This window comes from Chrysemys picta, chromosome 1 (assembly GCF_011386835.1).
Source record: "Chrysemys picta bellii isolate R12L10 chromosome 1, ASM1138683v2, whole genome shotgun sequence".
In the NCBI taxonomy this organism is placed as follows: domain Eukaryota; kingdom Metazoa; phylum Chordata; order Testudines; family Emydidae; genus Chrysemys; species Chrysemys picta.
Window position 1 is genome coordinate 117,550,090 of NC_088791.1, and position 25,191 is coordinate 117,575,280.

The following is a 25,191-nucleotide window of genomic DNA, read 5'->3' on the forward strand; positions in this document are numbered from 1 at the left end:
TCTGAACTTAGAGACAGCATGCCGACACTCTCTCTCTCTCCTCCCCCCCCCCTGCACACCCCATTCCCTGTCACACAATCTCCCTCTCCTCCCCCTACACTTCAGTTAATAAGCAGCTGGCAATCTAGTAGGATGCCCGTGGGACGATGGGATTGAGAAACCTGCATCATTGCAAACCCTTCCCAAAGCACCCTGCAGCCAGTTTCACAGTGGGATAGCTATCCACATTGCACTGCTCTCCGTGTCAGTGCAAGAGCTGCTAGTGTGGATGTGCTCTGCCAACACAAGGAGCATAGTGTGGACATGCAAGTGGTTTAATTAAAGCGGCATAACTTTTGTTAACAAAATTCTGTAGTGTAGACGAGGCCCTAGATTTGAGCATCTTGAAGGCTGGGTGTTCTTAGTGGAGGGACAGTAACTCTGAAATGTTCTCCTTTTGATCAGACTGAACTAAAGTTTGTTGATCTTCAAGAGCTCTCATAAGGCCCATCTGTTAGGTTTGAATTTTGCCTGGGGGAAGATTGCACCAGTTAAGCTCCTGAGGGGAGAACAGTTAGATCTAGAAAACATGGTTGTAAATTTTACAGGGTTTGGTATGTACCTTTTTATTCAGTGTCTGGCTCTGAAGTAGCCTTTATGTAAGTTGACTGTGGCAAGTAATGATGTGTTTATAGAAAGGTAGAACAGAATTATGCTGTTCTTGTTTGTTTTTTTTAATATTCGTTCTAAGCCCTTATGCTGTCTTCAGTTATGAAAGACTGACAAAGATGAATTTTGAGATAACAGTGCTTTCAATAAATTGGCCAGAAGGGATTACTTGCAATAGTGATGAAATCAGCCTCTTTGGAGAACTGAACTGTGTGTCAAGAGTGTTATGTGCTTACATCATTTTCTTTAATGAAATAAAATATATGTTCAATATATTTTCATTCATATTTCTTTATTTTATCATGCATTTTTCAAACTTGCACAGCCGTTAGGTCTTAAGAATGTATGTAATCAGTTTAAAATGTCAAAACAAAGCATTTTACAGTTTTTCTTTAATTTTCTAATTAAAAGGAAAAGTAGAATCTATAGATCAGATGATGCTTGAGGAATTTCAGTCCGGAAGAAAAACGTTTGCATTTTAAAAACAGAAATTAGTGGTTTAAAATTGAATGATCTTTTCAACCTTTATTTTATGAATGTTTTTTTCACTTTTCCTTTGACCGATATTAAATTCAGCCCCATAGGCCAGATCCAACCTTCTTGATGGATTTATATGGCCCACAAAGCACCCTCTACAGAGGGTAAGCTGTAATTTTAAAACATAACTTCCTAGCCCTCATAAAGATTGTGAAGATAACTTTCCAACTCTGAATCAAATGTAGACCAGTTGAGCATTGTCATCCTGAAACAATGGTTCTGAAGTGTGAACTTCCCTACCTAGGCCTAATGTTCATTTTTTGCCTCATTAAGTCTCTCCAAATGTCAGCATTAACTATTTAATTGGTGATCATTTTAGTGAATGAAATGGGTGGGAATAAAGTCTATGAGGTTGGGTTTTGGGAGATAGTGCCAAGAAGGAAATGGAGAGGGATGAAAGGAGATGCCCAAAAACAAAAAGAGGGGCAAATACAGGAGAAGAAGGAAGGAAGGAAGAGAAACAAAGGGCAAAGATGGCAGTGGTTTTAAAGGTTTCAGAGTAACAGCCGTGTTAGTCTGTATCCGCAAAAAGAAGAACAGGAGTACTTGTGGCACCTTAGAGACTAACAAATTTATTAGAGCATAAGCTTTCGTGGACTACAGCCCACTTCTTCGGATGCATATAGAATGGAACATATATTGAGGAGATATATATACACACATACAGAGAGCATAAACAGGTGGGAGTTGTCTTACCAACTCTGAGAGGCCAATTAATTAAGAGAAAAAAAACTTTTGAAGTGATAATCAAGCTAGCCGAGTACAGACAGTTTGATAATAAGTGTGAGAGTACTTACAAGGGAAGATAGTCAATGTTTGTAATGGCTCAGCCATTCCCAGTCCTTATTCAAACCGGAGTTGATTGTGTCTAGTTTGCATATCAATTCTAGCTCACCAGTCTCTCTTTGGAGTCTGTTTTTGAAGTTTTTCTGTTGTAATATAGCCACCCGCAGGTCTGTCACTGAATGACCAGACAGGTTAAAGTGTTCTCCCACTGGTTTTTGAGTATTTTGATTCCTGATGTCAGATTTGTGTCCATTAATTCTTTTGCGTAGAGACTGTCCGGTTTGGCCAATGTACATGGCAGAGGGGCATTGCTGGCACATGATGGCATATATCACATTGGTAGATGTGCAGGTGAATGAGCCCCTGATGGTATGGCTGATGTGATTAGGTCCTATGATGATGTCACTTGAATAGATATGTGGACAGAGTTGGCATCGGGGTTTGTTACAAGGATAGGTTCCTGGGTTAGTGGTTTTGTTCAGTGATGTGTGGTTGCTGGTGAGTATTTGCTTTAGGTTGGGGGGTTGTCTGTAAGCGAGGACAGGTCTGTCTCCCAAGATCTGTGAGAGTAAAGGATCATCTTTCAGGATAGGTTGTAGATCTCTGATGATGCGCTGGAGAGGTTTTAGTTGGGGGCTGAAGGTGACAGCTAGTGGTGTTCTGTTATTTTCTTTGTTGGGCCTGTCTTGTAGGAGGTGACTTCTGGGTACTCGTCTGGCTCTGTCAATCTGTTTTTTCACTTCAGCAGGTTTTAAAAGTATTTTCCCACTGTTGAGTGTGAATGTAATAGGAAGGTATTTAGGTTTGGAAGGATTAGGTTTTTATTGGTAACTATTGGAAAATTTTGTATTGTACACACAAACTGATGAGAAAATATTTCTATTGATGGTGACTGAAATTTACAGCTAGGGAAAGTAAGAAAAATGCTGTTTGAGACCTTACTAGAGTTTGATTTAAGGGTATTTACTTCGTATTTTGACATGTGGTGTTGACCATTTGCATGTTAACTGTTAGAAACTTTTAACTTTTTGAATCTCAGCATCTACTGTCATAAATAATTATCTAAGGCTCCCCTTATTTCCTGCAACTTTGAAAATTTAAATAGATACATATTGAAAAAATGCTTAAAACCCATAATTCTGCTCAACTGTGAATTTAAATCAGTAATTAAAAATGCTTAAAAATAACCAATATTATCCATCAGTTATAAAAGTAAAAATTGATTTTTGCTAAGCCTTAAGATATTGAACAAATAATTACCGGTAAGTTTATTTAATATATAGAAGCTATTGTCTACCTTCAATCTTTTATTAAATCTACTGTTGGATATCAGTGGGAGACAATACGGGGAACAGAGATAATTTGAACATCGGATTGCTATACTTGATCGTACCATTAGTCTTTTGAGTCAGATATCATGCTTCCAGACATTACCAATACATGGATGCGTCAGAGGTATGTTTGAAAATCCCACCATGCAGTGTGCAAGACTGCAAGGAAAAAATCTCCCTCCTGACCTTAATACAGTTAGGCCTGAATCATGAATTGGTTAGCAAGCGCATCTACAAGCATTTTTTGATTAAAAATATCACAGTGCAATGTACTATAGAATCAGAATAATTTGGCCAGATCGATGTGGTTTACTCTGTTGTTTGTACATTTGGACCTACTTAAGCATACAAAGCCCTCAAGAGAGACAGGAAAATTTGCTTAGCAAATAGTTGCATATGATGGAGTTTGTCAAGTGAACAGGCAGGGAACTACAGGAAGAAAGAATGAATGTGTGCTTAATATAATGGACTTGAACCCAAAATAACTGAGTTCTCTGTCTGCCACAATTCTTATTTGCTGTTGGGCAAGTCACTTAAACAAGAATTTTTGATGATAACTAATTTTATCTTTTATCTCTGCTTCAATAATTGAGACGTGATTTGAGAATACAGTAATTCCTCACTTAAAGTCGTCCCAGTTAACGTTGTTTCGTTACGTTGCTGATCAATTAGGGAATATGCTTATTTAAAGTTGTGCAGTGCTCCCTTCTAACGTGTTTGGCAGCTGCTTGCAGGAAGAGCAGCCCGTTGCAGCTAGCTGGTGGGGGCTTGGAACCAGGGTGGACCGGCAGCCCCCCATCAGCTCCCCGCTCCCCTAAGTTCCCTGTGCTGCAGCCGCCCGAAAGGCTATCCATTGCCGGCAGTTCAGCTGTCCCTCCCCCCACCACCATGTGCTGCTCCTGCCCTCTGCCTTGGAGCTGCTCCCAGAGACTCCTGCTTGCTGTGCAGGGGTAGGTGGGGGGCTAATGTCAGGGTGTCCCCCTGCTCCTGCACCCCGCTTACCCCTTCTCCATATAGAGCAGGGAGGGGACACAGACAGAGAGAGAGCGCGCTTGGGGCAGCAGCTGCTGTCTCAACTTCCTGATCCACTTAAAAGACAATGCACTTAAGAACGGGTCAGCTTACTTAAAGGGGCAGTGTGCATTTCTCTCTCTCTCCCTCCCACGAGGTGCATGTCTGTCTCTGTCTGCTGTGCTGTCTCCCCTCCCTCGTGTTCGTGCTGCCTTGTGTGAGAGGCTACATTAACGTGTTAATCCTTGAGGGCTCAGCCGAGTGCTAGTTCATCATTTAGCAGCAAGGCATTCCCTGGGAAATATCCCTCCCTCTTCCACCCTCTAACTTCACCACCTCCACCAAGCTTCACAATCATCATAGCTGTGAACAGTATTAAATTGTTTGTTTAAAACGTATACTGTGTGTATATCTCTATAATATGTAGTTTTTTGTCTGGTGAAAAAAATTTCCCTGGAACCTAACCCTCCCATTTACATTAATTCTTATGGGGAAAATTGGATTCGCTTAACATTTTCGCTTAAAGTTGCATTTTTCAGGAACATAACTACAACATTAAGAGAGGAGTTACTGTACTGAACACAGCACAGACACTACTAAATGTTCCAGCACTGGCAAAGGACCTTGGAGCCAAGGACCTTGCTCCTGCTGCCACCTCTCAAACGCACGTCACAAGGGTCCCTTACTGATATCTCCAGGACTGGGTGGGGACAGAAAATGCAGACCATGTGGACGGCGTGTGGTGGGGTGGGGCTGGAGGCAGCCATTATGTTTCTGGAGAGTCCATTCACAAAACCCAGCCCCTGAGACCTAAAAGAGGCCCTTGAATAAGAAAATCAACAATAAATCCAGCTTCTTTGAGGGCAACAAGAACCCTGATTACCTGAAATGTATATTCTCTTATCTCCTGTGCCTCTGAAATAATCAACATATTTCTTTCTGCAGTATCACTAGAGAAGTTACCAACTCAAATATGTTTCAGTAAGACTGAAGTCCAAAGCCATTTGAAACAAAAAGTGAGATGACAGCAGGCTACTTGTATTTCTGGGGGACTAACACAAAAATAGGGAGAGGCATCCACATATTTATTCTGAGAGTAATGGATTCTTGTTGAGTAGCTTCTGCTGATTATCAGTCATGCTAATAAGCAAAATGTAGCTATTTCCAGAATAGGAAGATGTAACAATACTTGTGAAATGTTCATCTTACCTCCCCCTGTAAATCATTTTGAGATCTACTGATGAAAAGCGCTATATGAGAGCTAGGTATAGTTAGTGGTATTCTCAATATTTTAATGTCTTGCATAAAGATATGCTAGATAGGAAAATGGGGACAGAAATGAAAAAAATGTGCTGGCAACAGCTCAGCTGGGAATGACAGTTTATTTATTCTTTATCTCTAGGGCATATATCAAATGGATTGCAGAAATCCAGACAGATAAAGCACTTTATCCAAAATACCCAAGGAATCCCCAAAACTCATTTCAAGTGCAAGTTGGCTATTGAGTGACATTTCCCAGGATTCTGTTGAGTAGGAACTGACACTGGCTTGTTGTACTAGCTATGAGAGTCCTATAGCTTGAGCAATGGAATGGGGACTTCACAGATGAAATGGCGTTCATGCAGTGCCTATTCAGTTGCAAACTGGACTGGTTCTTATCCATCAAAAAATTAAAGCAGATGTGGAGCACAGATGATCCAGATATGAACTACCTACGCTGGGTTCCAATTTTTGGAGTGCTAAACTTCAGTTTAAACACACACTAGGTCCTTATCAAACACTTTTTCCAGCAGTTATAACCAGTCGAAATTCTAGGGGTTATTGTTCTCCCATTTTATTAATAGGCCTGGCCCTCATAACAAAAGGATTCTTAGCATCTTCCCACAGCCTTAAGGTTACTGGTTTCAGCCTTTCCCATATTTTTTCCTTAGAGGAAAGAATTTTCTGAAAGCAGTCCAGTATCTACAGAAAGCTCAATCTATTTGCAGAGTCCCGAGGCTTCAGAAAGTCGCTGAGATTTGTGACGTTGTATCCAAAAGAAGTAAGCTAGTGCACACTCCAAGGTTTAAATATAGATATCCATTCTATTCCCCATTGTCTAGAGAGATTTTTCAACTTCTGTAGACTTGAAGATAACATATATATATATTATATGATATAAATCCCAGTAACCATAAATCAGCCGTAATTCCTAAATTGCATACTCTATTCATCATGTCCAATACTGCTCTCCTCTCCTACTATTTTGATCTGACAGTAGGGTTGCCTTTTAACAGCATCTTTTTGTACAGTGCCTAGCACGGTAAGGTCCTGATCCATAACCAGGGTTCCTAGGTTCCAAATAATAATATGTATGGAACCTGGGTGAAGTAACCATCCCTGCTCCCACCCTCTCTACCTATTGTACTTGACTCCCCTATGCCTGCCAGTAATCCATTGTGGTCTGGCTGTAGCAACCTTCTCTCCCCTTCGCCCCATGCACACCTGGTGGTTTGGCATATGGGGGCCATTCTATGTGGACTTGAAAGCAAGGAAATAAGGCCTTAAGTCGCATAGGCCTAAACCTGCCACTTTTTTGTAACAACCTTCCCATCACACTTTCACAAAATCATGGTAGTGGTAGCAATTGCCGCCCATAAGAGTTATTTATGTGATGTCTGGCTCACTGGCACTTGAGAGCTATATCTTTTCAGAAAACACACCGTGTAATCTTCAGGGAAAGACCAGTATTCCATTCTTTGTGTGTTAGTATCTGAGGAAAAAACTCTTGGGGATGGAGCAAAGACCCCTTCTCCTGGGTGCTTTGATAGATTATCTGATGTGATGGCTAGAAGGAATGTCTGCTGCAGGAAAGACAAGCAGATGCTTGATCAATGGCTAAGGATATAGTCAACGCTAGAAATATCAAGATAAAATTCCTTTAACCCATTAGATGTAATCTACAAGGTCTCTGGACAACGTATCTGATAAATCTAAGTGCTATATGGATGGGAGAGGAGACTTGAAATAAACTTGAGTTAATACTTCCCCAAACTGAAACATTTGCTTTGAGATAGGAAACCTGAGCCCTTGGTGAATCTTGGTGGTGAATCTTGGTAATCCTGATTTTCTCACAAGGCAAACCATATCGTCCAGGTCCAGTGATGTTTTCTCAAGGTAGAGGCATCAAGAATACTGCTAGATACTGCCAGTAATGGTATGGCAGTAAGCTTAGAGTTTCAGGTTCTAAGCTCTCGTGTAGCTCAGGAGAGTCTGATGTAGTAGTGCTTTGAATGGGCCTGTCTGTAGTTAGAGTAGTCCAAGGTTCTGACACACATTCTTTCCTGGTAAGAGAAATATAGCTTCTGAACCACTCCAGTGTCATTAAAAGTCATTGATGCATTGTCTCATTTTTGTGAGCTACTTTTACTAGTAGTGGAAAAGGATGTATTTCACACTTGTGCTCCTGAATGAAATGCACAATTTTTTCATGCTTTCAGGTGCCTGTGCCAGATTAAAAAAAAAAAACACCAGAAAACCCCCAGTAAGACAGCCAGTTGTAAGTGTCCTAGGGAGAATTCTTTTTAATCAGCTTAGCCATGTTTGTTGCACCCCAGGTGAGTGAGTGCAAAACTCATGAGGAGCTCAACTTCTACAAGTGTGAAAGACTTGTCTTTCAATTTGACTTTTTGCTGTTGGCTGACACCCTGCTGGTTGCTCTGTGCAATCAATGTAGGTGTAGTGGTCGTCTTTGTACAGGTTGGAGATCTCTAGGATTGTGGGAAGAACGGCTCTGATGATAGTCTCAACCACCTGCAACTTCAAAAGGCCTACTTTTTAGTTTCTCTCCAAACACACACATAGTCCAAAGCCATTTGAGCTTTCCAGCCAGAGAGGCGGGCATTCTTGGTGATTTTTTTTGAATGGTGTTCCAATAGCTATTTCCCTGTTTTCTGTAAGATATTCACCATTGCAGAGATTTTTGTACTGAGCATGGAATGACCTGTAGCCTGTCAGAGCTATCATATAGTAACCAAAAAAGGGCCTGAGGTATATTTGGAAACGGTAAAGTTTGCTTAATATAACCTTCTTCTGTGAAGGTCTCTGCCTTTCTGTGCGTGGATATATGCCTTGAAAAGCCATGACCATTTGGGAGTGCATGAGAATTCTCGTTTGAGGGTGATATCATCATCCTACTAAGGGAGTGCACTCTCCCAACTGCCTCACTTCCTTTGCTGGCATCACAGAGAAGAAATGGAACTTGCTTTTGGTCTTCAGGACTAGACTTACTTTTTGCCTATCTTGAGACCTTATTGTAAATAGTTTAGAGTATTTTATAGTAATTTCTGGGAGCCCTTGGCTTCTTACTGGGACTACTAATAGCTGAAAGCCTGTGCTGTTGCACAGGTGTAATTCATAAAGTCATGTACAGTGTGTAAAAAAATCCAATAATAGGGGCTTGTTTCCATGCACTGTGTTGTAGTAAGCAGTGTTGCTGTTTATACATGTTCCCCAAAGTTTGTGTGCGGAGTGATATTCTAAACGAAAAGCGCACTCAGCCATGCTTGTAGTTGTTTCCATTGCTTCACACTGAGTCAACAGTCATTCTAGGCATCAGAGTGACATACAGATAGCGATAATCCTAGAATCTTGTTCTACAGTTGTCTGACCCTGAGCCTGTAAGGGCTTCAAGAAGCGTTCACCTCTTGCTTGCTGATCAGACCAGAGACGGATGCCCATATTCATCTTGCCACTCATCTTTTCTTACCCTACAGTCTCTAGGTTTTTAAGGGCATAATAAATGGTCCACCCATTAGGAAGCCCTGCCTTTGAGATCTAAACCTTGTCCTGATAAAGCTGATGGGTTCTCCTTATAAGCCTCTTACTTCCTCTGTCATTTATCATTGAAAACAGCTTTCCTGATAGCTATCACATCTGCTGAGAGGGTGAGGGAGCTCAGTCCTTAGATGACCATTCCACATTACACTGTGGTCTACAATGAGAGAATCACCATGAGGGTGCATTCTACCTTCATGCCCAAGTTGGTGTCATATTTACATCTACTTCAGTGCATTTCACCACTCTGTATCTTTTCCAGATCCTCACTCCCATCCAAGGGAACTTCCTCTCCGTGCCCTAGGTGTAAAAAGGTCACTGCTTGCAAAGGACCAAGTCATTTAGACTGTCTAATAGGTTATTTGTAGCCTATTGGGAGAGTGTCAGGAAAACCTGTAACCAAACAGACTTTCACTCTGGATTAGTAGATTGCCACATTTTAGCCAGGAAGCCAGTATTCCCTGGTTTAAAGATCCAGTCCATGAGAATTACCACAGCTTCAGTGACATGTTTTAGACAAGTTCCTGTGGTGGAGATGTGAAAATCAACAACTTGCAGTTCAGAACAGACATTCACAGAGTGCTACTTTTGGACTTGGCTTTGTGCTTCAGTGCCGGGTTTGGCAGAACAGTGCTGCCATCCAGGTTTAGCTAAGAACTTGTCCATCATCCTCTTGGTGGAATGTTGTTTGCTAATCTCCCACGGGTAGCAAATGTACAAAGGCCCTTGAAGAAGTAAGGTAATATGCATCCGAAGAAGTGGGCTGTAGTCCACGAAAGCTTATGCTCTAATAAATTTGTTAGTCTCTAAGGTGCCACAAGTACTCCTGTTCTTTTTGCGGATACAGACTAACACGGCTGCTACTCTGAAACCTTTCTAGTGACTGTTGTCCATGCTACCCGGCCACCTTCCTCTCTACCTCAGTTCTGTATAATATCAAACCTGCAGTTTCAGAGAAGGAACTGAGGGTAATGGGGTGGGGGTGGGGGGATCCTAATATAGAGTAGGGTGATGACATCACTCTTCTGACCTAAGGACATGGCTTTTTCAAGGCATTTCTGCAGCTGAGCATCAGGGGAACCTTATTCTTCAAGTGTGAATACATGAGTACCATTCTTGAAGAGCATTAGTTACTGATAAGTAGCTTCTCTTAAAAAACAAGGTGTATTATTAGGTTGTATTGGGGATTGGATTTTATTAGTTGACTGTTAGAGATGTGAGACCTTTTATCTCTAGATCTGGCCTGTGTAAAGACTGCAAAGCTTATAATATGACAGCACTTCAGCTTGTTAGGGTTCAGTTTTGATTATTGATTAACAAGACATCAGATAACTCAGCTCAATCAGTTTATTAAACATAGACAAATCAGCGCAGATAGAGAAGTTCATACTTTATTAACTCTGGGGAGCAGGCTTGCAGTGATCACAGCTTACATCTTTCATCTGTGTCTGTTCCAAAATTAATCCAACTTGACTTATACCTGTATTTATATTGTACTGGTTTACAAAACACAGAAAATTAATACACCTTGCTCCCTCTTTCTTACCTAGTTTTATACAGTGCCATTCTGGATGTTAGTAGACCGTAGAGGACAGATAACATTAGGAATGAGAGATCTACGCTAATAATATCTGGCGCACAGTTCATATTTGGCAAACCTCAGTAGAACATGCATCGTGTTTTTGACAACTCAGTAGAACATACATTTCTAATAAAGTCTATACATACAAGAAGTCAAACTAAAATAAAAGTCAGATGTTCATTATCAAGTGTTTGCCGTGTTAACCTGCACCCAGGAATAACATTCTCTTTTTTTCTTTGTAGCATAAGCAGCACTATAATGGACGTAGACAGCACAATTTCCAGTGGGCGTTCGACTCCAGTTATGATGATTGGCCAAGGAGTTACTGCTTCATCGGCAAAAAGTATTGCTTATAACTGTTGTTGGGACCAGTGCCATGCTTGCTTCAACTCCAGCCCGGATCTGGCAGATCACATTCGCTCCATACATGTAGATGGTCAGCGAGGAGGGGTTGGTTTTATTTCTTCTTTGCTGTCCTATCTCGATGCATTAATATTTTGTAGCACTTTCATGAAGTCATGTCAACAGTTTTGCATTTTCAGATAACTATCTTTACCTGCATATGTTTGTTGAATGATAAAATTAGATGCCAGCTATTGCAGCTTTATTTGAAACTCTTGCAGGTTGGTGTATGTCATCACAAATTTCTTTGAGTAGATAAAATAGCCCATGTTAGGAAATGCAGCGTCTGAAGGAAATGGGGGCTGGATGATTTATACTAGTCATTCTGCTTAGGACTTTTTAAAAAAAATGGATTCCTAAAGTTAGACTCCATTGTAAATCTGACCTGATAATTCAAAAGTTCTAAGCTCCAAATTTTAAATCAAATTCAGAAAAAAAGCCAATATTTTAAGTTGATTTGTGTATGTGATGGATTTTTTTCACAGCAGTTTGGCCATAATGGCAGTTGTCACAGGTACAATGGAAGATAAAGTATGTATGTTGTGTTTTGATTTAGATTATTGTGGGTACCTTAACATTCAACCCTTTCTTGCCACTAATTTAAAAAAAAATCCTTTAAAACTTTTGTATACGTTTCCCCCCCCCTTCCCCCCGCGTGCTCTGTTTCCGGTTCCAAGTGTTATCGTTTGAGTTGCAGTTACATAGTTTTAAAACTGAATAGTTAACTTTTGGAACCCTGTGCTTCCTCATAAGCTCTTCATTGTTGTTATGCATTGATACATTTTTTTTGTAAGTGAGGAAAGGATTTGTTGTTTGCAGTGTTGGTCCTAGGATACTGGAGACCAGGTGGGTGCGGTAATATCTGTTATCGTACCAACTTCTGTCGGTGAAAGAGACAAGCTTACATAGTGCTCTTCAAGAAAAGACCTCAAAGAATTTGTCCATAGAGATGTTGGTTATTTGGGTGCTGAAGCTGTTAGTATCTCTTTTAATTATCCATAGTTGGAGCTTGTTTTGTAATGGTTTCTAGAGTACATATTACTGCATACAGTAGTCAGTATGATACTCAGATAAAAGCTACATTTGACCATTTTAAGAGTGTAACATGTCTTTGGCTTGGCACTGAATATGTAATCGTGTTGGCTGGCATTGGTCCAGTTCATCCTGAGAATGCAGGATCTCATAGTTACAACAGTATTTGTAGTTTGACACTTCTCTACAAGATGTACCCTCAAAAGATGTGCTTTTGTATTTTCAGGCTGTGCATAGTCTTAGGCCTTGTTAATACTTGGGGTTTTATAAAAAAAAAATAATAACAACATGCTCTGAAAGCTTCTGGCTTCTTTATGCCAGTGTAAATTTAAAGCTACATCACGAGTTAAGTATTAAGAAGCCCACTGTGTTATAGAGCATTAATCTGGTCCCTTATTCTCATAGAAATCTGTCTGAGTTTCTTACAATGATATAGTTTAAAAAAATAAATTGAAAGCCATAGAATTAACTTGGTGTCAGTGATGTCATTGCAAAGTAAACTGGCTTTGGATTAGGTCTAAATACTAGAGACGCATCCAATTTCTATATCATGTAAAATGCATTAGATTGAGTGGTGTCAGTCACTCATCCTAAATTCCTTGGACAGGTATCATTACTTAAACTAGTCTGTGATCAGTATTTCTCAGTTTCTTCATGCCTGTTTTGACAAGGATCTTCCCTACAAATAGGAGTTAATAACTTCTAATGCCCTATCTGGAGTAGAATTTAGAGTTGTCAAGTTTGGGATTTAATAACTCAGTCTGTTATTAAGGGAGACTTCATGGTATGACTGTATCTTGTTAATGTTATTCCTTAGCAGGACTTAATCTTCCTGTTAGATGTTAGGTAATATTCAATTGCAGGCATTGCAGTGCAGTTGGCCAGTCTCAGACATTTTACCATGTGCAAAATATGCAGAGTTGCCATGTGAAGATCTGCATATGTTCACCAACTGTTATGCATGGAATGTGGATTACAACAATAAAACTGCTAGTCCACATCAGTATTCTGCCAGCTTTCACACACTCCACTCTTTCAGGCTTTTTTAAAGTTGGATTTGGTTTTTTGAAGCTTTCATGTTTCTTTAATGTTTGCAGATTTCTCTGTATTTTGATATTCTTGGAGTTTTTAGTTTACAAAATGTGCTCTGTGATAGACTATACTTTGTTTTCAGAAAGAGACGTTTGCGTGAAGCTCTGAGTGTCTGAATTGCAATCTGTCTACACTTGTCCATTTGTGTGCCCTGCTGTAGTTTGGAATTTGTTGTTAAAAATTAAATTCTTTGATTTGGCAAGAAAGAGACTGACAGTTACTGTCAGGTTTGTTTTACAAGAGTAGGTGTATGTGCACCACCTGCAGGTGAGGTGATTGAATAGCTCATGGCTTTAGTGTGGAGTTTTCAAGCCTACTTATGCACAATGACTGTAGCTTGTAGAGAACAAGAATTATAGGCAAGGGAACAATGAGAGACATTCAACATAGTATGATTAAATGTACAGGCTGCATATATATATATATATATATATATATATATATAAAAGAACTAATACTCAAACTACCTGTAGGACTTTTCCAATGTGGGTACCAAATGGCACATGTGGCTGGGGGAAATATAAACCTGAGGGTGAGTGTGAAGGCCATCCTACGTCTATACCTCAGGCCTGTTAAAGGACCCTGATGGAAGCCAGAATCCCATCCCACTCCCTTTCCTGAGGTAGGAGAGAGTAATGGTCTCAAGTTGCAGTGGGGAGGTTTAGGTTGGATTTTGGGAAAAACTTTTTCACTTGGAAGGTGGTGAAGCACTGGAATGGGTTACCTAGGGAGGTGGTGGAATCCCCTTCCTTAGAGCTTTTTAAGGTCAGGCTTGACAAAGCCCTGGCTGGGATGATTTAGTGGGGGGGAGTGGTCCTTCCTTGAGCAGGGGGTTGGACTAGATGATCTCCTGAGGTCCCTTCCAACCCTGATATTCGATGATTCTATGAGGGAAGCCACAAGGTACATGGGACAGAGGCATACCCCCCCATCATGAGCTGCTGTGTCCAGGACCAGTCCCTAGGCAGCCCATTGAGTTATATGGACCTCAGTCAAACACTTCTAACTCACCAGCCACACTGGAACCTTCCAAAGTTGGAACAATTATAATTGAAACACCCAAAATCAGATGTCCAGCATGCCAGATGAAAAGTGGCAGTTTGACAGTTTTGCCATTGTGTAAAAATCCCTTCCAGATCCCCAAATGATGATCAGTCTAGCCCCTGCCATCAAAGGAGATCCAACATACTAGTTTAAGGGTAGGTCTGAAACAGGGAGCCCAAAATGGCTCTTTGCCTATGCAGCAAACCATTGCAGCCTTCTTCCTCCTCCAGGCAGGAGCCAATCACCCTGTCTCATTGCCACCCTCACCGTCCAGTGGTAGCAGTGGTGAGTGGGACAGGCTCTGGAGCTAGTATGCAGCATGCAGTTACCCCCCCCTCCCCCCCCCCCGCGTGTAGCACAAGGGGAGGGTGAAGGGGAAAAGGAAGCAGCCCACTCTTTCCCCCAGTTATAAAGGAAAAGGAGAGAGGGAAGCAGCAGCACATAGAATACAGCCCTAGTTGCTCCTGGTTGAGATCTCTCTCTCTCCTCCTCCTTCCCCCACCCCCCATGTCAGTGCTTCCTGCCCCATCAAAGCTGCCAACAAAGTGATCATTTTCTTTTTACTCAGAGACATGAAATTAGCAAATTCCTTGGAAAATTAATTAAAAGAGATGCTATCAATTTAAAGACACTTCTGTATGATAATTTTTTACTTCATCGTTTTGCAATTAATATGTTTGGATAGAATAGGATAGCACAAAACATGTAAAATCACAAAAATTGGCCTGGGAGATTGGGGGTAGATGTATATATAAAATGACTTTTAAATCGCCAAAATATGAAGGTGTCCCTTTAATGCACCGCTTTTACTTTTTCATCTGCTTGGGTTTTTGCTCCAAAGTCCAGAGAACTCAGATCCTCTTCTTTTTTTTTTTAAGCAAAATAGAACTGTGTGCGCAGGGGCAAGTGATAAAAAAAAATTACAGAAAGAATTATTTCAGGTTGATGGTATATACATGATGTTTGTTGAAAGCCATACTTAGGGTCTCTGTACATAATGATTAAAGACAATAACCTCAAATTCAGCAGCTCCGTCTTTTGAAAGTGTATTTAAAAAACATGCTTTTTAAAATTACTTGAATGTAGCTGCTTATGGCATCAGTTAATCTTTGGAATATGATGAATAACAAAAGCCTCGTTAAAGTTTATGTTGGAGGATATTTTTTTGCTGCTGTTGTTTTTTGTCATCAGCATTTTGAACCCATGGGAGAATGTGGAGAGAGAACTCAGGAAGTAGAAGTTTGAGTTTTATGGGAGGAAAGAAATGGACATAGAAATAATTGGCACCTTAAAAGGAGTGTTAATCCATATGTGTATCTAGAAATAAATTCCTTTTCCTCCATCATCCAGAAGCAGTTAGATTCCATGGTGATAAATGCCCTAGAAAAACCCAGTTTCCTAAGATAGGAGTTAAAAAGCATACTAGGCAAGGATATCTTTTCATCCCACAATAAATATGTCTGGATGTATGCTGTGATGGGAATAATGTGAATATGTAGTTTAGTTTAGAGTGTCCAAAAATTCACTGTTATTGAACAGTTATTTAAATACTTTTTAGTACCTTGAAACAAAGTTTTAACTTGATTCCCTCATATAGAGGAAATGGACTGTTGCTTTTATATGAGAGTAAACCATTTTGTCCTTTTCTCTTATGAGAAGAATGTAAAGGTGATTAGTCAGTTTGGATCTTTTTTTTCCTTTCTTAGTACATATTAATCATTAGAGGATTTCAAGATTTGGAAGATATCTCTAGGGTTCATGGTGTAGCTCCTGAACTTATTTATAGGGGGCAAGCACTTGGGCACCAAAATTTTGTTCCTGAGAACTGCTGTTATGAATGCCTGTGGGCCTTATTTCTTTCCCAAAATTCTGGACAAGTTGGTATGAGAAAGCAAATAATTCTTATTTATTTATTCAGGGTCTAAACACTTTTCGTGTATCCTTTGAACCAACATGTTTTGTATTCATAACATAATCAAATAATATGTTTTTAGACTTCTATAAGAATTAATTACATATTTTTCCTTTATTAGGTATTTGTTTGCTTGTGGAAAGGTTGCAAAGTATATAATACACCTTCAACAAGTCAAAGTTGGTTACAGAGGCATATGCTGACACACAGTGGGGACAAACCTTTCAAGGTAAGCTGTTTTTATAAGAAATCATGTTTTGTATGTTGAAAATGATAAACAATTCTACTTTTTATGTTTGGGCTACATTTTTAACACAGGAGGATTTTCTAAAAGTATCGAGAGAGACAAACTTGGCCAATTGCACTTCATTAATCATTTATATTATTATAGCACGTGAAGGCTCCATCATGGTACGAACACAGATGAAGACACAGTCTCTGCCCCACAGAGATTGTACATTTATTCCCAATGCCTTTATCCGAAGTGGTATGGGAGTCTTAAATTTAACTCTCTTTCCTGAAGCTCAGCTTCCAGTTTAACCTATCTGTTTATGCTGAAAACAGGTGGAAGCATGACTCTTATGTTTTAAACGTCCATTCTTGGTGAATAAAAAAGCATGTGAATCCTGCATCTAGATGACAGCCATTTTTGCAAACAAAATTTAATTAGTGAGCGATATTTATGATCAACATATTTCTTCTTAATGTAGTAAGGAAATGTGAGTCAGGAATAGAGGTCCATATAGCTGACTATATTTCTTGCATAGCATTTTCTAACTTTCTCTCTCTCTTTCTCCCCCCCTAATCTGTACCTGTGATTCTAGGTATAGTAGTGTTTATCATTCCCATATCCACCTATCCGTTATTAATGGGTTGCTTCATCCTCTTATGGATACAGTGGGGCAGTTCATAGCTGTCAATCCTGGATCACTTGATGGTAAGTCCCACCCACACTATTTCCAGTCTGAAGTTCTCCCTCCATGCAGGGTTCATCATTTTGATGAAACATCAATTTGGGCTTTTCTTCCTCTTTGATAACTTACCTAGGTAGTATTTTTTTCTCTCTAAAAAGTAGTACTATTTTTTTTCCTGGCTACTCTATTGCGTTTTCTTTTTTTTAAGGCATTTATATTTCTCAAAAAGAATTTTTTTGTTATAATGACCTCTGCCAGATGTTATTTCTCTGCAGAGCTCATATTTGCATCATGGCAGAAAAAGAGAAGCTACGGTCAAAGTCTGAGATGAAAAAATGCAATCCATCTCTCCAACCTTGTATGAAAACTAAAGTGTCGTTTTTCATCGCAAACTGCGTAACATAATATGAGGATTTCTGACTGAGAGGATGAATGACAAAAGGGCAATTCAGTACCAGCCCTCAAGCTTGTTCAGGGGAATTAAATTGGCATGGAGGTGATGGCTCTTATTTTTAGAAGCTCAACGGATGGGTCAGAGATCCTTAACACCTCCAGATATGATTATTCCAGTAACTAATCCAGTGCTTACTGCTAGTCCTGGAAACAATTTTGAAAGTTATTGATCAGATGAAACTTCTCCTTTAATTCCCCCACACTTTGAGATTTAAAATGGGTATTTTCTGCTTTATAAATAGAGGCAAGTGGTGGTGATTGTTCTGAAAGATCATCTCTTCCTGTAGCTTTCTGGTAGCATGCAAACTTGTATTGGGCCTAATCCTGATTAGATAGGCCTGTCCTAATTGTCCTTATGCAGCAGTTAGAGATGTGAGATATATTTTTTTATCATCAGTCTGCCTAGACCAGCAAGATTATTCCTGTCAAAGTTTTAAGTTTTAGTATGGTATAAACAAGCAGTCGAAAGTCATAGGCATTCAACCAAGGCATTACTATAAATCAAGGAAGCTTATTCCATGAAAGATTAGATAAAGAATCTAATTTTAGAGACATTTGCCTTTGAAAATGTAGGCTTTTTAGGGGATACACCCAACAATGGATGATGAATTATTTCATCTTCAGTTACAGTTGCCATAGTTAGTTACCTAGCAAAAGACAGAAGCTTCTGAAAAGATCCCAGCCCCAGTAGACGCCAGCTTTTAGGTTAATGCATTTGCATTGGTGAGAACTCGTACATCTAAACTTCCAAGCAGTTTGTCCTAGATGAAGGCATCTTATGTTACATGTGCTGATATTGCTAATCTGTTCCCAGTACTTTCTGGCTAAGGTTGATGAAAGAACTCTCTAAAGACTACAACTATTGGTCAATAGTGCTCATCATGGCTCTGTCCGAGTAATTTCAGCATTTCATCCTATTATCCTCTAATTCTTTGTGTATCTGGTGTATTTTCCTTAAACTCTACTGATTTTTTTTTTTTTTTAAACACCACCTGTGGTAGCTGTGACTCTGGGGGAAGTTTGCATCTCCAGTGGAGCTTACTGTCATCTTTTTTTTTTTTTTTGGTTCCTTTCAGAGAATCTAGCACCAGAAATCAGACTGAAGTAATCAAAGCACCCATGTGCCATGATTTCCAGGTATTGGGGAGTAGACTGTTCCCACATATATATGGGGGCAGAGTCTTTAATGTCTGTACTTGAATGGATGAAGAATATGGTATGGCCAGTGCCAAGACTGGTTGAACTAACATTATGGGTGCCTGTCTCTGATCTAATGCACTGGATGCTCTTTATTAAGGTTTTCTGGACCGCAATGCTAATGGCTTACATTGGTAACCACTTGTCTTTCATTTGGAAAATGCCATTTGGAGCAATGGAAGAGAGTTTTCACCTTCTGTTCTTCAAGAACATGATTAGTGAGGGAGTGCATTCAGATATCAGGTGCAGTCATCCTTTGCCTGTTGTATGGCAGAAAGGGTAGGTAGCATTGATGGATACAGACACACATGGCTGTAATTATCTGGCCTTCATATAGTATTCATTAAAGGTTCAAAGATCTACCATATCACAAGAAAATCTCTTTGATGAAAGGTAGTGTCTAGTCTCACTAAGGCCAAAGAGAATGTGCTGCCCCCCTCTCATCATCCTTCATCTACAGCAGGAAAAAGTTTTTTCAAGAGGCCGACTTCTGGGTCTGAATTCAGGAGTTCCCAAAGTCAAATTGCTCAGCGTCATAGCAGAAGCCAAAGTATTCTGAGTCCTATTTACACACTCAGCAACTCCTACTTTCAGCAAAGTGCTGTGTTTGCTACAAGTTAGCACATAGCTAATCCTGGTCAGTATCTGCTTCTCAGAAACGTCTGGTCATGTTGACTAGGACTTTTTGTTCCTGATGACCCCAGTCAGCTCAAACACAGGATCCTCAGCAATACCCAGCTACAAAATCTACTTCAGAGAAATCCCTCCAAATGATCCCCTTTGAGAATGCATTTGAGTTCAGTCATACCAGCAAGAGACATTGCAGGAAATCTGATCCCATCAAACCTGAGATATCTGGCAAAAGTTGGGAAGGGTTGTAATTTCAAGGAGGGCTTCCTGATACCCAGAAAGCCAGAAGAACTCAATCCTAACATGAATTCCTGAGAAGCCAAACTTCACCCGGTTAAGAAAAATTTCATAATATCTCTGGGTGCTAGTCATTATTGTTCATGATTGATTACCCAACATTCTGTCTTGTCCTCACAAAGATCACTGAAATACATAGAAGTCCTACATGATTCACCTCAAAGCCTTCCTTCCCCCATGATGGGATCCAGAACATTGTGGATTTGGCAGGCAGGATTTGCCAGAGTAGGCATCAACGAGAGCTGTGCTACTAATGTCACTGCTGAAGGCCAAAACAATGTATGGATTAGTCACGACACAAATGTGTATACTGCAGGACTATTCATGTGGCCACAGAGCCTTGTAGGGCATTGAGGAAATGGACAACTTCCTAGCCTCGCTGGCTTGGTGGCAGATCAAGGGTCAGACTGAAATTAGGCATGGATTTCCCCTAATCTCCAGTTACTTCAGTGGGATTGTGAACCCATGCAGAGACTGCACAATTCAAGTACTTGGTCTCTTCAGGTATTGCAGCAGCTTCATATTAATGTTATGGAGATGAGAGCTGCTTGAAAGCACAGTGGACTTTCAGAGAACTGACATTTGAGCCACTTTGTCTTGTATAAGTGCTAAAACAGAAAAAAAGAATTTCACTTCCTTTATTAGGAAGCCTTTCACATGTGAGATTGGGCTGTCCCCCACAGGACATTGCTAGTTGCCATTTACCTAGCACAAAAGGAAAATAAGATTGCAGACATGCTTAGTAAATGGGTAATGGACCTGCCAAAATTAAGGAATGAGGATAGTTAGTGGATGAGAGCTTTTTTGGGTGGAGAACACCAGAGAGATCTATTAGGAACCCTCCAGAAGAATGAGCTACCAATATTCTGTAGAAGGCACTGGGAAGAAATGCATTTCCACAGATTTTTGTCATAGCAAAGGTTCTGATCAAACTCAAGAGATTGAGGAATTCCACAACCCCCCCAATGCTTTGGTTTCTCGTGGGTCTCAATCCCGTTAATGATAGTAGTGGCTAATCCCATCAGCATGAGAATTTGGCCATATTTTATCACATAGAACTTGGGCACCTCTGTACATCCCAGTTTAAAGTTTCTTTACTTGTTGGCATGGGTCTTACAGTTCAAGAGCTAAGTACTGTTATGGTGGAAAGTAAGATGATGTTTCTCTGAGTCCAGATTCAAATTCTTTTAGCTTTCTGAAGGCATCTCTCATAAGGATGAAGAAGAAGGGCATTGTGGAGATAACTGATTTTTGTATCAGTCTTCACTACAGAAGATACTGTATGGGATGGAAGGTGTCTAACTCTGGACCTTCACATTTTTAGCTAATAAAGATGAGGCACTGTCAGACTGAGATGGCAAGTAGACTTGCTGGAACAAATAAAATACTGCAGTTTAAAAAGACCTAATGGTACACATCCAAGAATGTAATGGCTGAGTTGCAAACAAAAATTTAGTCTAATTAAAATTGCCTGGGCTCCTATAGCAGGACTGGAAGGGTAGTCAGGGTTGTGCCTATCTTTATAAAAGGCAATAGGATTGATCCTAGGAGTTAGACCTTGGAGCTTTTTTTTTTTTTTTTTCCAAGTCCAGGAAAACTGGTTGAAAAGAGTCAGAGAATTATAAAACATATAGCAGAATGTGTGATAGGAACCAACTACCAGGGCTTTTATAAAAGAAAATTGTGCCTGTAGTCTACTAAAAGTAATTGAATGTGTCTGTAAAACAGCGCTTAAAAAAGAACTGGTAGATATAAATTGTTTGGATTTTCGAAAATCCTTAAACTTAGTTGCTTTGTAAACTAATATGGAGTAAGAGGCAAAGTTTTATCTTGGATTAGAAACTGTCTAGGAGAAAACAAGGAACTGAAAAAATGGTCAGCTCTCAACTTGGCAAAAGATTAAATGGAAGATTGAGGAACTTCAGAGGAGCAGATCAGAGTTAAGCCATATGTCTTGTTGACAAATGTAAGATAATGCATACTGGAAGGAATAGTTTGAACTGATCTACATATTATTGGGTTCTAAATTAGCTATAGACTTGTCAGGAAAAAGAAGTGGATGTATTGGGTATGTGTACACTGCATGCTAAGCTTGGGCTCTGACTCAGGTTTGAGCCCCCCACCCGCATCTGTCCACACACGTGGGTCTAACTCAGGGTAAGCAAGCACTCAGAAGCCTCCTAGTGCTTCTGGTAGGTCAGAGCCAAGTCCCGGTGTGTCTTGTGTTCATGTCCCATATTATTTTGCAGTGTGGACTCAGTTCCAGCTGCAGATTCAAGTCAGAAGATCTGTGTAGTGCAGTATGGATGCATCTGAGACTTGGGTCCAGCAACTGTAAACCAGGTTTACAATGCAGTGCACACACTAAAGCGCACGGGCTTGGAAACAGAGTCCATAATTCTAGGTCCCACAGACCTGTGTTTACAATGTAGTGTAGACATCCATTGTGGACAGCTCAGTGAAAATCTCTACTTCTTGTGAAGCAGTGCTCAAAAAAAAAAAAAAGGGTGGTGTGGGGGGGGATACACATGGTGTTAGGATTTTAAAGCATGGGAAAGAAAATAATGAAACTATAACAGTATATAGATCAATGGTACAGATTTAACTGGAAAACTGTTCAATTCTGGTCAGTCAGTTTCAAAAAGGGTAGAGTAAAAAAGAGGGGAGAAGAGATATGTTGATTAGAAAGATTTCTTATGTGGAGGATGAAATGACTGACTGTTTAGAGAGGAGACTGATCAAGTGTAAAGTGGGTACTCCTCTGCACCTTTTCTTCTAGTACAAGAGAAAAATGCGTTCATTAAATTGAAAGATAAGCTTAAAAGTGTGTGTGTGAATGAATCAAACTCTTAAAAAACTAGTCTGGAATTTATTGCAATAGATATCACTGAGTCATTCAGATGTGTTGGATTAGAAAAGGCGTCAGCATTTATGTGATGAATGAGAACATGCACCATTACATTAAATAGGATTAAAATATATATTTTTAAGAAATAGGTAAACCCTCATGCCAACCACTGAAGGTTTATCTGCACTGCAATAGGGTAGCATGACTGCAGCGCCAATAGGCGTACTCAAGCCAACTTTGATGGAGCTAGTTATTAACAATAGCAATGTAGCCACGATGGCATGGGCTAGTCACCTGAATACAGTCCTGCTCAGGACTGTGGATCTGTAATTGGGTGTCTAGCTTACATGTTGTTGTTCCCCAAAGATACACTGTATGTTTGAATGAATTCTTATTAGTACACCACTTTCCCCACAGAGTTGAGGATTATGTAAATTATGGGTATTTCGGTTATGAAAGTGTTTTTGCCCCTCTTATGAAGGAACTGATGGAAGACTATGGCCAGCCTAGCTACATCATGAGTAGCATGAGATGCTTCCTTGAGTCAAATGACTTAGATCTTTTGGGCTGTGGTAGTCCACTCACACACGGAACCAAGGGTGGTAATTTGTTGCAGTCTTCTCTTCAGAGAACTATAATTGCATATAACTGATTACCTCTTCCAGAAGAGAGAATGTCTCCCTTATACTTCCTTGGACTGTCCTGTTACTTGCTTATCACAGACACGATTAATATTGAACTTTTAATGATCTCAGCCAGCCTGATTGTTCCCCAGAGTGGATTGTAGTGCTTATGAAACTGACTTGCAGTATCCCTTATTATGCCATATCCTGATAAAGCAAACAGAGAAAGGAAGTTGACCTGATTAAACTGTTAGATGTACTAAACGCATTCTTCAAAAACAGTTTCCTCAACAAAGTCAACAGGAATTTGACACTTGCTGAAAGGATTCATATGTTGGGAGAAATGATAGGTTCAAGGCAAGGTGCAACAATTAATTATTGACCTAGAAAGAATTCAGTGAGATTTAATCTGGGGAAATTATAACCCTGAATAGAAATATCCCTGCATGCAAGACTCCATATTGAGGACATTGTAGCTGTTTCTTCCCAGCTAAAATTATTCCAGTGGGTGTATTCTGAGTTTCTTACATCTCTCTTGCAGGGTTTGCTTCTACAGTGGTTAGTATTTAAAGTAATAACTTATGTCAACATGGACACTTGTCAGAGGCTCTGGTATGGGAACTCTGGTCAGCAGTAAAAGAGAGAGCATTAAATAACTGAGTTGTCCTGCCAGCACCGGTCACTTCCAGAACTCGTTAAAGGATGAGCACATTTGATATGCTTGATAATGGAATGACAGTTGCATAGCCCAGCAAACAGGATCAAGACGCTCCAGTCTTCATTTTGAATTCTGCCAGTTATTCTTCTGGCAAAGTATCCTCTTCATCAGAGCACTGCACACGAAGGATGTATAAAATATTAAGGCAGATTGTCTAAGCAGACTGATAATTGAGCAATAACAATGTTCAAATCTGTAGGATTTATGCAGATGACAGATGTTTGAAACATCAAGATTGGATTTATTTGCAAAATTTCACATTTGTTACTGTCAAAAAGAGACATAATTTCTTTGAATCCAATAGAAATACAAAGGCAACATAACTTCTTTTCAGACCATGATTAGGAGTCTCTTCTTTATTTCTTAGAGTCCCATCAAATTTAAATGTTGAACCAACATGTCAGCTTTTTACTTGCTAAAGCCTGTAGGTGTAATGTTCCATGTTTTTATCTTCCAGAATTGAATATGTCAATACCCAAGGGTTGGATTTTCAGAAGTGCTTAGCTTTAGACTAACTCTGCACCCTTGGAGTCAGAATTTAGGCCAGTTCTGAATGCTTCTAAAAATCCCACCCAAAACCGCATAGGCATTGTGGCACTTAGAATTATTTTAGGATTTAATAATGTCCTCTCAAAATAAATACCATGACTGAATTAAGCTTGGATTTTTAAATTTGGAGAAAAAAAAGTTTAGTCTTTAAAACCTGACCATAGAAAGTAAGGTCTGGCTAAAATAAAAGCTCTGGTGTGCAAAGAGAGAACTTTTTATTCTTGACATAGGGTATTCTGTGAATCTGTAGGGGAATATTAAAAAGTATATTTTACAAATTTCAGTATAATTAGAATGGTTAACTGCTAAATGTTATACTCCCATCCACATGCTGCTAGATATTAGAGGGGATCACATCTTGTTAGTCCACAGTAAATTGGGAAGTTCTGAAAGAAGGAACCGGAACTGAATGTTTGAGATAAAAGAACTTCACAAGTTCGATCTTATCTGTTAAGTTAGCATTATTATAAAGGATAAAAAGTGCACATTTTAACCAAAAACAAATAGCGTAATGAAAGCTTTTAAAGCTGCTATTTTAGTGGATCAGGTGCTGGAATATTTACAAGTGTCACCTATGGTTAAAACCTTTGTTTAACACATCAATGAGAACAACTGTATGGTCAGAAAGAGTGCAGATTTCTTAAGAGAAATCTATGGTAGAGTGTCTAGTTAAAGCTTTTCAAAATGTAAGTCGGCACTGAGAGTTTGTATAGATACATCCTTTCTTATATAGCACAAGCTATAATTCCAAAATAGCATTTATATTTAAA

At 39.7% G+C, this 25,191-nt stretch overlaps 1 protein-coding gene across 3 annotated transcripts in view; it reads left to right on the top strand.

The window, feature by feature from the left end:
* Positions 1-25,191, top strand: part of AEBP2 (AE binding protein 2) — an 83,468-nt gene that overhangs the window by 16,980 nt on the left and 41,297 nt on the right. For all 3 annotated transcript variants that reach the window (XR_010592764.1, XM_008174287.4, XM_005308984.4), the window contains exons 2-3: positions 10,953-11,160; positions 16,314-16,421. Coding sequence is in view for 2 of the 3 variants with exons in the window: in XM_008174287.4 (XP_008172509.2) it covers positions 10,953-11,160; positions 16,314-16,421 (316 nt within the window). In the remaining variant the exon portion in view is untranslated. The remainder of the gene's footprint in view (positions 1-10,952; positions 11,161-16,313; positions 16,422-25,191) is intronic.